This window comes from Bradysia coprophila, chromosome IV (assembly GCF_014529535.1).
Source record: "Bradysia coprophila strain Holo2 chromosome IV, BU_Bcop_v1, whole genome shotgun sequence".
Taxonomy (NCBI): domain Eukaryota; kingdom Metazoa; phylum Arthropoda; class Insecta; order Diptera; family Sciaridae; genus Bradysia; species Bradysia coprophila.
In genome coordinates this window covers 6,611,789-6,623,977 of record NC_050738.1, presented here as the reverse complement: position 1 = coordinate 6,623,977, position 12,189 = coordinate 6,611,789, and the positions used below count along the sequence as shown (strand labels likewise).

At 35.7% G+C, this 12,189-nt stretch overlaps 2 protein-coding genes across 2 annotated transcripts; both read right to left on the bottom strand.

The window, feature by feature from the left end:
* Positions 1–3,679: 3,679 nt before the first annotated feature.
* Positions 3,680–6,519, bottom strand: LOC119066748 (solute carrier organic anion transporter family member 74D-like). The gene is made up of 8 exons (XM_037169377.1): positions 6,300–6,519; positions 6,022–6,245; positions 5,626–5,953; positions 5,191–5,568; positions 4,767–4,862; positions 4,292–4,627; positions 4,115–4,226; positions 3,680–4,047 (listed from the first exon to the last, which is right to left on the bottom strand). Exons 1-8 carry the CDS (start codon positions 6,484–6,486, stop codon positions 3,729–3,731), a joined length of 1,980 nt encoding a protein of 659 aa, XP_037025272.1. The 5' UTR covers positions 6,487–6,519; the 3' UTR covers positions 3,680–3,728.
* Positions 6,520–8,668: 2,149 nt separating this feature from the next.
* On the bottom strand, positions 8,669–10,180 carry LOC119066786 (integumentary mucin C.1-like). The gene is made up of 4 exons (XM_037169448.1): positions 9,570–10,180; positions 9,393–9,501; positions 9,218–9,329; positions 8,669–9,007 (listed from the first exon to the last, which is right to left on the bottom strand). Exons 1-4 carry the CDS (start codon positions 9,872–9,874, stop codon positions 8,718–8,720), a joined length of 816 nt encoding a protein of 271 aa, XP_037025343.1. The 5' UTR covers positions 9,875–10,180; the 3' UTR covers positions 8,669–8,717.
* Positions 10,181–12,189: the final 2,009 nt, after the last annotated feature.

Here is a 12,189-nt window from a genome sequence, read left to right as displayed (position 1 = left end):
ACTATTACTAATTACTGTTCTGGAGTCATAATATCATTGAGATTATATTTAACTGGAATCCGTCGAGTAAATTGAACTTTATTATTTTTCTGTTAACATTATACCGCGATATTACAAGGTATCTTGAAATAAGCGAAGCAACGGATAGAAAACGAGAAGAGTTTAGAAAAGTCATGCCGTAATGCCGCTTGTATCGAAAACTTATTGCACCATCTTATTATTTTATGTATGTTCAACTTGTTGACTCAAGCAGGCAATTTGATCAATTGAAATTTCAATACTCTGTCTTCGCTGATTATGCTATACTAACTGGTTGAAAGTAATTACAGATCTGTAATAGTTCATTTAGATAAATAAACGTGGCCCATGATGTATACGTACATTTTATTGGTCAGAACTGCTGCGTAGTCAATTGATAAATAGAGTCATTGAACTATTTTAAACAAGTTACAAACTAAGTATAACTTGTAACTTGGTTAGTAAGTTCTAAAGAATGTGTTAACGAAGTGAAACCATAGTTGACATTTCATTTCTGACTTTTATTTTTAACTTTCAGCACTAAGGGCACTAAGTCCACTTCTTTTCTTCAAATCCTTCATGCTTCGGGCCGAAAATCAGGGCAATTTTTCAAATTTTCTCGGGTTTTCTGCCTTTTGCATGAAAATTCACATTGATTATGGTTGATTTAAAGCACTTTTGCTTGTAGACCTCACTTCTTTCGGCCTACAATCCGCGAATTTGCCTAAAATCAATCGTCCAAAGCAGGCTATTGTCAAATGGATAGGATGCATACACTACACAGCCTCTTCAACAATCCAACACCATGATCAAGTCCTCAATCGAAAAAAAAAGAATTTTCGCAGGATCAGCTCAGACATATTAGAACGGTTTTTTTCTGAATCCTCTGAGGTCCTCTGAGGGCCAGCAAGTACTAATCCGAGATTTTGTATAAGGTAACTGATTGAAAGTTTACCTAATTTGACAAATCTCAACTTTGAACTTGAATTTCTCAGCGATTTTGGAACTATGTTAGATGGAACCACTTTTATTTTAAAGATTAATCTTTTGTTTACTTAATTAATATAAATTTTATTAATTATTGCCGATTTCGTCTAACAAAGTTAATGAATTAATAAAAATGCAGAGTTGACCTATATGAATCGTGAGTGGTCCTATTTCACATTTAAACACATTGAATCGTGAGTTGTCCTATCTATACAATCTATACAATTATTGAATGTTGAGTTGACCGATAATTTTTTCTCCATAAAAATTTACACGAAAAACTTATTCATGAAAAATTGAATGTCTTACATGAGGAGCATTTTATGAGAAAGCAAAAAAAAAAATATTGCCAAAAATTGTTGCCATTTTGTTTTCAATGCTTTTGAGTTGTAACAATACCGAAAAAAGCTTCGGAAACGAAAGTTTCGAAGAATTCAATACGTTCTACTTGTTTTAGACTTCAATTAAGGTAAGCGAGGGTATAGCTGACCGTGCAGGTGTACCTGACCAGCTACATTATTTATCAGTTTTGGAAAATAATAACAAATGAAAATACGCAAATTAACGTTATAATTAATCTTTAGAGCCTAAAGATTAATTTTTTCATGAAAATAATGCGATTATTATGTTTACTTATTTGATAAAACCATAAAATGAAACCAGTGCACCATCTCAGTATAAAGTTGCACATTTCTTAAGAAAATCGTAAGATCGGTGTGGTCTAATTTATGGTTTTTATTGACAAAAGAATTATTAATGGACAAAGTTTTGGTGTTTTGAGGTAGTAAATAGTTCGACAACTAATATTATTAACATAAATAGCGTCTGAAAGTTAATATTTGATTAATTACATGGTGGTCAAAACATTGCATCAAAAATATGCCATGTTTGTGTAGTTGACCGCACCAAATTCCGTACATTGGTTAATATCAGTGAATTAAGAGTGAAAATGTGTCAAATAATGCGAAATTATTGCGAAAAATGTGAAAAATGTCTTAATTTTGTAGCGGTCAACTACTGCAACAATACTGGTCAGGTATAAAAACATCCGTTTTTTAGTGGTCAGCTACTGCATCAAAAACAGTGCTTCAGTAAAATCAGTTTTTTACAATAAAAATTAATTAATTGTCAATATTTCTGATATTCTACAGAATGGGAACAGATCAAATTAAATTCTGACGAAGGAAAAACTTAGCTTCATCGAAATCATCCTGAGATACTGATGACCAAAGTTGAAAAATTGCTTAGCCGGTCAGCTACTACCTCGCTTACCTTATCTCACCAATAAAATATCGTTGCATTTTGAACTGTCCCAGACGATGTTGTCGCCATTTTTTTTAGTTGTCTAAAATTTGCATAGTGTTTGACCAATACCCTTCCTAGCAACCTAACTACATTTATTAAGGTGGTAAATTGGTGTTTAGAAATTAGTAAACAGTGTATGATTCTACATATATGGATTATACAAACAAGGATTAAGGTGGTATTTGTAAAACCTCAAAACAAAGTTTGTTTGAGCAACGCACTTCAAGCAAAAGTACTTTGAGTGACAGCTGCCAAATAGAGTGCTATTTTGTATGATTTTTTTTTACAGATTTGTTTACAGTGTCAAAATTTGTGTCAATTTTCGTGAAATATTGAGTTTTCTCGGACTGAGGTTACATCACCACAAACATTTAAATTTTTTACTGAAAGTTAACACATTTTAGCCACCAAACGATGGTCATCATCAAAACAATTATAATTTTGGCCCCAAATGTAGGCAACAATTTTGCCATGTGTAGACTCCTCTTAAGGCTGTATATCAGTAGATTTATTTATTATTTATTTATTATATTAGCTGTACGTCGAGTACAAAAGGTACAAGTTGTCCACCGTTCCAAAAGGAACACTTATTTTCATGTTAAGGTCAAAACTGTTTTCAACATTCAATGACCTTTTTGCTGGCCGCTACATTTGAATGTGGTTTCTTCGACAATTTGACAAATTAATCACAAAACAAACCCGTTACAGACGGCTGTCATCTGCCATCGACAACGACAGCAATAATAAACGACAAGCTCCGACAAATGAGGTCTTATATAGCAAAAAGCATGGTAAAAACAAATGAAGTAAAAGATTTCTGAAATCAATCTTTGAAAATCTTCGATGAAATGAAGTAATAAATCAGATTGTAAAACTGTTAATATGCTTACCGTCTGTGACAGCTTAATCCAAAATCATTTTCGAAGCATTTTTGGGAAATATTTAACTTTAACCTTAAATTTAAAACCTACCTTTCTTAAGTAACGTTGCATAAAGTGGCGGTCAACGCAATTCGAAAAAATTCGTGACAAAACTTTGAACCTTTTTCATTCAGATGAGCCCAATGCGATCATTATAACAAAAACAGAGACATCGGAAAATATTTTTACAGTTACTTCTACTATGCAGAATCTTCATACACAACTTCTAAAAAGGGTTTGGATGACGATGAGCGCTTTAAAAGGAGTGGTAATTATTTTTGAACCAATCCATCGCAATTATTCACGTGAACTATAATTTTGTTTGCGATGGACAGAAGGAGCTAAACATTTTTGAGAATATTGGAGGCTATAGTTCGTCAGCCTTTTTTATTTACAACAATTTTTAATCCAATTTACACATGCTAAATCAGAATGAAAACTTATTGGTATTGGTATGATCATCCGTTAATTAAACTAAGAAGGACAAGCGGATCCTGCTCATTTTTCCACATCACGTCCACATTTAATCTCATCTGGTTCACTGTACAATTTTATATTTTTTACACGACGCCAAACCAGAAAATCAAATACGACACCCACAAAAGTCAGTGATATTCCTGTTATATTCATCCTATATCGAAATTGGTCTGCATCGTACAGTTGACAACTGCCACGATTTTCGCACCTATAATTCCATACTAAGCAGGAACTGTCGATAATATAACCGTACATTATGGGACCAGGAGAGAGTGCAAATAGTGATACGAGCATTAGAGCTAAGCCTTGCGAAAATGCTTTGTCTTTTTCGGCAACGACGCTGAAACATAAAACATACAACCGTTGAAACGTGGAGAGTTTGAATTTAAAATGCAAATCAATCGAACCGTAACGTTAAAAGAACATTTCCAATTTTACATGTAGAACCCAACCAATTCACTGCAAACATGATGAAAGTAAACAGGTAAAATGTATTCGCACAACCATTCAAGCATGGACCTAGAGAAGACATTTACATTGGCATTATGTATCGATGAAAGTAGCTCGAATTGGAGCCCGTATACCTGGTCTCATTATGTTTTCCACATCAACGACCTGATGTGCATCACTTTCAAATGTTATTTCTTTATAAATCGCTGAACCGTTCTCATATTCCTCCAGAGACTGAGTAGCGCACCCACATCCTGAATAGGTCTTTTTTTCGCTGTCCCACTGACTGCACGCTGCATGACATGGCGAATAGAAGGTTGAACCAGTTCTTACAGAGCAAACTGGACTGTAAGCTACATTATCGCAATAGCAGTCCATGTTACATTTTGTTGTTAGGTTTGCAGATAAGATTGTTGCGCTTGAGTGGTCGCAACTAAGAAACGTGTAGCTAAGTTGACACAATACGATAACTGTAAATGGACAACCATAGTCAGTGACGATTTCCGGTTCTACTGGGCTTATATTGCGAAATGAACCAAATAACGTTGCTATCAATATCTTGAAAGCTATCGAATTATACTTGTAATCGCTTGTCGTTTGAATACTTACACACACCGACCGCAAAATTCCAAAGGAACAATTTCCTTGGTCCCGGCTGGTAGTGTTTAATAACTATTCCGGACACTAAAAGACCGGTTACCGAACCTTTATAACGAATAAAAATGTTTGAGAAAATGGGTTTTGAACACTTTTTATGTTTCTCAATTTAACGTCGTAAAGAGTTGAAGATCTTACAGTCAGAGGCAGTGAATTTTCAGCATGAATTTGCTTCAGCTGTTTTTCAACTGATCCACACAAACTATTTAAACTTATTTATATGGTTGAAGCATATAGCAGCTGTTATACCGTATAAAGACGTATAAACAGTTTTGATTGTTTGTGTAGATCAGCTGAAAAACAGATGATGCAAATTCATACTGAAAATTGTATTTCTTGCAACACGAAATTAAAAAAAGAAAAAATTTATATTTACCCGCAATGGTTAATGGACCCGTTAAAATTGTTGCTTCCGATGGACTTTTATTGAATTGAACTTCAATGTATTTGCTGAGGAATAATGTGTAACCTATAAAGCCCAGTATGTAGAACACTGAGGCCATGATGTTAAACATTAAAAGTTTATTTTTCAGTAGTCCAGCCAGAGCTTTTAGAAATTCTTTCAACTTCGGAAAATTGTCACTCTGCATCTCTGCATCTTCATTCAATTGATCATGTTTCAGCGGTTCCTCCTCACTTATTCTGTCCAGTTGGTTAATGTGTTTTCTATCTATTCGTCGCGGGAACATTCGAACTAAAAGTGAAAATACCAACATTGGTATTCCCAGAAAAATCCATCCAACCCACCAGGCACCTGTAACGCACAAGTATTTACCAGGAACTGTATAGCAAAATGTTTCGTATTACATACCCAGCCATCTGGGATCGTTGGTGTCAATGAGCGGTGTTTTCGTTGGATCTATATACAATTTTAGTGTTAAATATCCCAATACGTAACCGGCAACCGGTCCACACATCCGAAGCGACATTGCATAAGCCAACATCATCGGTGTATTCGTTCGCCGTGTATTATCATCGATATAAGGTTGACCGAGACTAAGGTACAATGTTTGTCCGATTCCCAATACAAACTGCGACAGATACAGTAAGAGCAATGGGACTATGCTAAACAGTTCATCGCACGATTCGGTTATTGTAATTCCTAAACATAATTTATCTCGCTGACTGCTCGGCGAGTCCTATTCAACAGAACAAGAGACATAAAATAATTTCCGAAGTTCTTTTCTTTCATCAGTCCACCATTTACCACCAAGGTGCTGTTGTGATATTCGTTCAAATACTCTTGAGTCAAGCGCATAGCATCGTCACCGGGACCGTAAATGAAATGTGGCAATGCCAGTATGAAGCAAGACATTGAACAAAATATCATTCCCCACGAAATCCACTTGGGTCGGTTTCTTTGGCCGCCCACGTAAGAAAGAATCAGTGATAGCATTATCTGAGACAATTCGTTTCCACTTAAGATGATACCTAAATTTGCATTTTTTTTAATGAAATATGTTAATCAATTTTTGCTTAGCTTGCCTGTGGTGCCGCTGGGAATTTTGAATCTTTTTTCGATTGTCGTTAAAGTGACGTTAAAATAGTAAAATGCCATTCCTTGTGTCGTGCCCAACAGTCCATAGATGATCAGAAAGACTTTTACATTCGCGAATTTCTGTAACCATTCCGGATGCCATCCGGCAATGCCGCATAAATTCGTCTGTCGCATCTTTAAGAGTGTAACAGGCGAGGAAAGGTAATTATCGATCTTATCGATTCAATTAATATTAACACAGAATCTGATTCACAGATTGTACATAGTTCCCTTGAATACACTGAACAGATAGACCGTACTAAATTTCACAATCAGATTATTTGGAAAATCTACTTCACCAATTTACTGGTCACAACGTCTGATCTTAGTTTAATATTGAGTTCGCACGGTACGGAACACATTATATTGAAAACATAATGGGTTAGACCTTGTTGTAGTACTAATATCTATTTTGAACACTATCTTTGCAGAATGTTTAAACTATACTAAAAACGGAATGATGTGTCTTTAGAACGCATTAGGTTAGCCTGCGATTTTTGTTCGTTATCGTATCATTTAACATTTAGACGACATGTTAAAAATAAATTTATCGTACAAACCTGTTCGCTTTTGTCGAATATCAAGTTTATTAACATTCAGAAATTTTTACTGTCTAGAGTAAAAGAACTGTGCACGTGTGCACAATGATCTCTATGATCTCAAGACGGCTAGTCCCCTGTTAGCAACAACGATCAACAGAACTATATAGTGAGGTCGCTCCAGTAAGGTCTCTTTAATGATAAAGTATACAATGTGTTGAGGAATTTAGCGCCGTGTCATTCACAATAACCCACAAAGCCACATTTTCCTTATACAAAATATGTTATTTTGTCAATTATTGTGAATGACGCGGAGCGAAATTCCTAGAAGCCCAAGCATCCCACTTTCCTGATTTTCTTGAAAAGAATCACAATACTTACATATTTCTGGCCAAGACCTTCTTTAAATCGATTTTTCACCATGAAGCCATGATGGCTCATTTTTGGCCAAATGGAGAAAAATGTAGATCTGGTTGTGGTCTACATTTTTCTCCATTTGACCAAAAATAAGCCATCGTGGCTTCATAGTGAAAAATCGATTTAAAGAAGGTCTTGGCCAGAAATATGTCAGTAAGTTTTATGATTCTTTGCTGGTTTCCATATTTTTTGTTGTTATACAGAAGAAATATCGAAGTTTAAAGATCGAAGTAGTTCCATTAAAGATGAGCTGACAACTATTTCCAATATAATTCTAATTCTCCTGATGTATCGATTGTGCAACCATTTCAATCTCCACCTGATTCCAGTAGTTTCCAAAGTATGTATTTAATCTAAATAACTCTTCTTTGTAAAAACAAAGAAGAGTTATTTAGATTAAATACATACTTTGGAAACTAGCGAAACATGTACAAACAAAGAAAAATTGTCCACAAAAACACACGGAACGCTAGTGTGAGGTGAGTTTGTGGTGAATTTCCTTTATATCGATATAGATATATAACCAAACCTTTTGTATTATCTTCTTTTTGTTTACATAATTTGAGTGGATTCGCAGTATTTTTATCGAATCTATTACTTCACATCAATATTTGAACGGTGCACTTTGCTTGCATTAGTCACTAATTTGTATCGTCGTTATCGATAACATACAGGCGTCTGTAACAGGTTCAGGCGTTGTGACATCGAAATGTGACAATGCAACAGATATCCCAAAAAAGATAAATTTACGCTGCAATTATTTTTTAACAAGAATTATTTGTAAACAAACTGTATAAACTTGATTTGATTAAACGAACAATTAAAAAAAAACGCTGCAATTGCGCTACAGAGAAAAGTACCGTTAAGAAAAATTTTAACAAAAGATTTTCCGAAGCCGTTTGTAAGCTTTTCATACAAAGCCGATTGTCGTTGAATTTATCTTTTTTGGGATGCCTGTACTACCGACAGACCTCTGGATGCTTACACAACTGTATTTTCTGCGTATTGTGTGGTGTGAATAATGAGTCATACCAGTTACAATTCAATAGAAAAAAGTGGTTTGTTTTTGTCATCTTTGTCGATAACGGATATGTTGCCTACTGTGCGATGTGTTCCTTTCATGCTTATACCGATAATCGAAACTGGCCGTAAGTCTTGATGTATATTGTTTACAATGTTAAGTGGATCTTTTTGAGAAGGTAGAGGTGGGAATTGTAAACCTTTCAAAAACTACGTTATATTGGATTTGTTCAAAGCACTGTGCGTTGATTTGTTCCATCTCTCTTCGTTAATACCACTCTTTAAGCTGAAATCATTTATTTCGATATCAAACACGTTTCTGTAATAACAACGATGTATTCATCATATGTCGTTAAGAAGTTTACATTTTGCTGCAGACTCTGTATCAATTCATGGACAACAATATTGCTGAACTGATTGCAACGAACCGAATCCAGGTATGTTTGTGATACAAGTTACATCTCCCACTTCCAAATATCGTTTCATTTTAAGACTGTCACACTTCTTGCCACACTCTTGATACCTGCAATTTCGGTCACAGCAGAAGTCTTTCCTTCCAAAGATTTCGCATTTTTTGTGCGAGATGTAAATGGGACGGCCACTTCCACCAGTATTTGCTGTCGAACAGACAGCTCCGCTAGCATGGTAGCATCCAGACCAGGCACAACCATTTCCCGGTGCTGTTGTTTCAGCAAAAAAAAAATATTTTTTTAAACCTGAACTGACAATAAAACACAAAATTTTAAATGAAAAAGAAAACGTTTACACCGGACGATAAACCCATCGGAAAAATGCTTAAACTAAAATGTATCTCTCATCCAAACGACGAAGCACATATGTATGCAGGGTAGGTCACGTCTTCTAAATTTAATTTTCTGAACCTCACCTACCTTGAGTGGTGGTCGGAGGAACAGTTGTAGTCGTGGTCGTTGATGGTGTGGTTGTTGTTGTGGTGGTAGTCGTAGTTGTCGTTGGAGCTTCGGTTGTTGTAATTCGATCGGTCTATAAAAGAGCACGTGCATGATCATAGGTATTATAAACGAAAACGGGAGCAAAATCGCTTACACAGATAGAATATTGCGGAAGAATGCACATCAGAGTGCTAACATCGAAGTGAAGATTTTCAGGACAATCAACTTGGAATGGGTATATTTCACCAAAACAAACGAAACCACTGCAGGAAGTTTATAGCAGAAAATATTGAAATTAGTAGAACAAAACCAATTTCTGTTTTCTATTTACATTGAACAATTATCCTTGTCAGCGTACGCCGAAAAATCTCCAAACTCAATATTTTCCGGACATTTATTGCATCCAACAATGGACTCTAAATCACACCGACTCGTCGTTGGATCGAACTGGAAACCTTCGTCACAAGAGTGCTCAGACCGCAAACCGAATACGCAACGAGTGTAATTCGTGCAAGATTTGGCTACTTCTTCGAAATAAATACCGGTATTGGAACATTGAGTTTGACCGCTCGTTGTACTGAGAAGAGCAAAAATAACTGAGATGTACACTGAATATCTAGCCGAGCCACTTAGCATTTTGTTTCAGTTTTCTATCCCAAATTTCAACACTCCTATTTCAGCACAAACTTTCTTCAATTTAATCACGTTTCCAGCACGTACGATTTTTGAATAACGAAATTTTTCGTTTTGTTTGGTCTATTGTTATCTAAAACTCAGTGTAATAACTTTAAAACCTTAAAATAATGGTATCTCAGAGTATTTGATTATATTAAATTTATTGTCGATGGCAAACAATATTGCGTATGTTTGCAGCTCATAAAATAACCGCCAAACATATTTTACAGCCTCAATCTGATAGCAGGTTACATTTTCAAGGCCAAGACTGTAAACTTAGTAATGTCATTTCTGCACCTTTTGCATAGAAGAAACTGACGAAATTCAAATTTGTACGACGTGGGGAATCGGAAATACTTACATACGAAGGAAGAACATCAAAGACCCTGTAGGAAGTTCGCCGAATATTCGTCTGAGTTTTAACTGGATCACAGAAGCAAAATAGACCCATTGCACTTAAAGCAAAAGTGCTTCTAATTTCCACATTTTTTTACAGTGTCAAAATTTGTACACTGTCTTCTGTCCAGTTTCAGTACTCTATTTAGAGTACCACTCATGCTTGAAGTGCATTGCTTTGTCACAATTTCGAACTAAATTAATTTTTCGCAATTACGGTCCATAATCATCACCTTTCCATGCATCCATTTAATGTCGTTTTGAAGGTATTTATTTCACTGTATTCCCGGACACAGCGCAATATGAACTTTTTTTTCGCACGCAGTGCGTTATCAACTTTTTTTTTTCGCACTCAGTGCGATATCAACTTTTTTTTTCGCACGCTAAAGAACCTATTACCTTCAACGAAGGCTAAATTTTTATAAATAAAAATCTTACATTGACCAGAAATCGAACCCCCGACACCAAAAGGTTTTTGAGCACAAAGCAGCGACTATAGCCATTCGGCTATAGAGTCACACAATTATACCGAACGTATTGTTGAAGCGTATATACTAAGCATTGACTACTCGATTTCATTCAACGCGTCTCTTTACATCACATTGCAATGTGTATTATAATGCACAAATGAATTTCTGTTTACACAAGAATTTTGGAACAAAATGTGGGATATGTTTTGCATTGGAAAGGTGATTATGGCCCGAAATTGCGAAAAACGTTTTTCGCAATTCCGGTCCATAATCATCACCTTTCCAATGCAAAACAACGCGTCTCTTTACATCACATTGCAATGTGTATTATAATGCAGCCTTCTTGATCGTTCAAATGAATTTCTGTTTACACAAGAATTTTGGAACAAAATGTGGGATATGTTTTGCATTGGAAAGGTGATTATGGCCCGAAATTGCGAAAAACGTTTTTCGCAATTCCGGTCCATAATCATCACCTTTCCATGCATCCATTTAATGTCGTTTTGAAGGTATTTATTTCACAGTGCGTTTTTGATTATTTTTTCGCACTTGGGCTTTTTCACATTTTTTTCGCACGCTACATAGCTCAGTACCTTTAAGAAAGACTAAATTTTATAAATAAAAACTTTGCACAGACCAGGATTTGATCATCCAACACCAAAATTCTTCCAAACACCAAGCAACGACCATAGCCATTCGGCTACAGAGTCACACAATTATACAGAACGTATTGTTGAAGCGTACATACTAAGCATTGACTACTTGATTATATTTAGCGCGTCTCTATACATCATATTGTAATGTGTATATAGAAAGGTTGCTTGATCGTTCAAATGACATCATGTTTGCATGTGAATGTTTGGTAGAAATTTTGGTAATATTTTGCATTGGAAAGGTGATTATGGCCCGAAATTGCGAAAAACGTTGTATCTGCCACGGTAGGTATGCCGGTATTTTTTCGCACACGACGTCTTGTCGACCTCGGCTTCGCCTCGGATCGACAATCGACATCTAGTGCGAAAAAATACCTTCATACCTACCTTGGTAGATAAATAACTAGTATCTACCACGGTCGGTATGTCGGTATTTTTTCACACACGACGTCTTGTCGACCTCGGCTTCGCCTCGGGTCGACAATCGACATCTAGTGCGAAAAAATACCTTCATACCTACCTTGGTAGATAAATAACTATTAAGTACCTGTCTCCCTCATCGAATGTATTTGCTTCATTTTCTTGTGTAGCCGATAATGAACTTAATCGTAGAAAGTCAAATTTATTCGGCAACACACATTTTGATGACGTATTGATTAATCATTTACGTGCTTCTGGTCGGTAAGTGCAATTTTTTGAGTATATTTTTCGTATTTACCGACCCGAAGCACTGTGCGTCCAAGGTTCCAATTTTTTT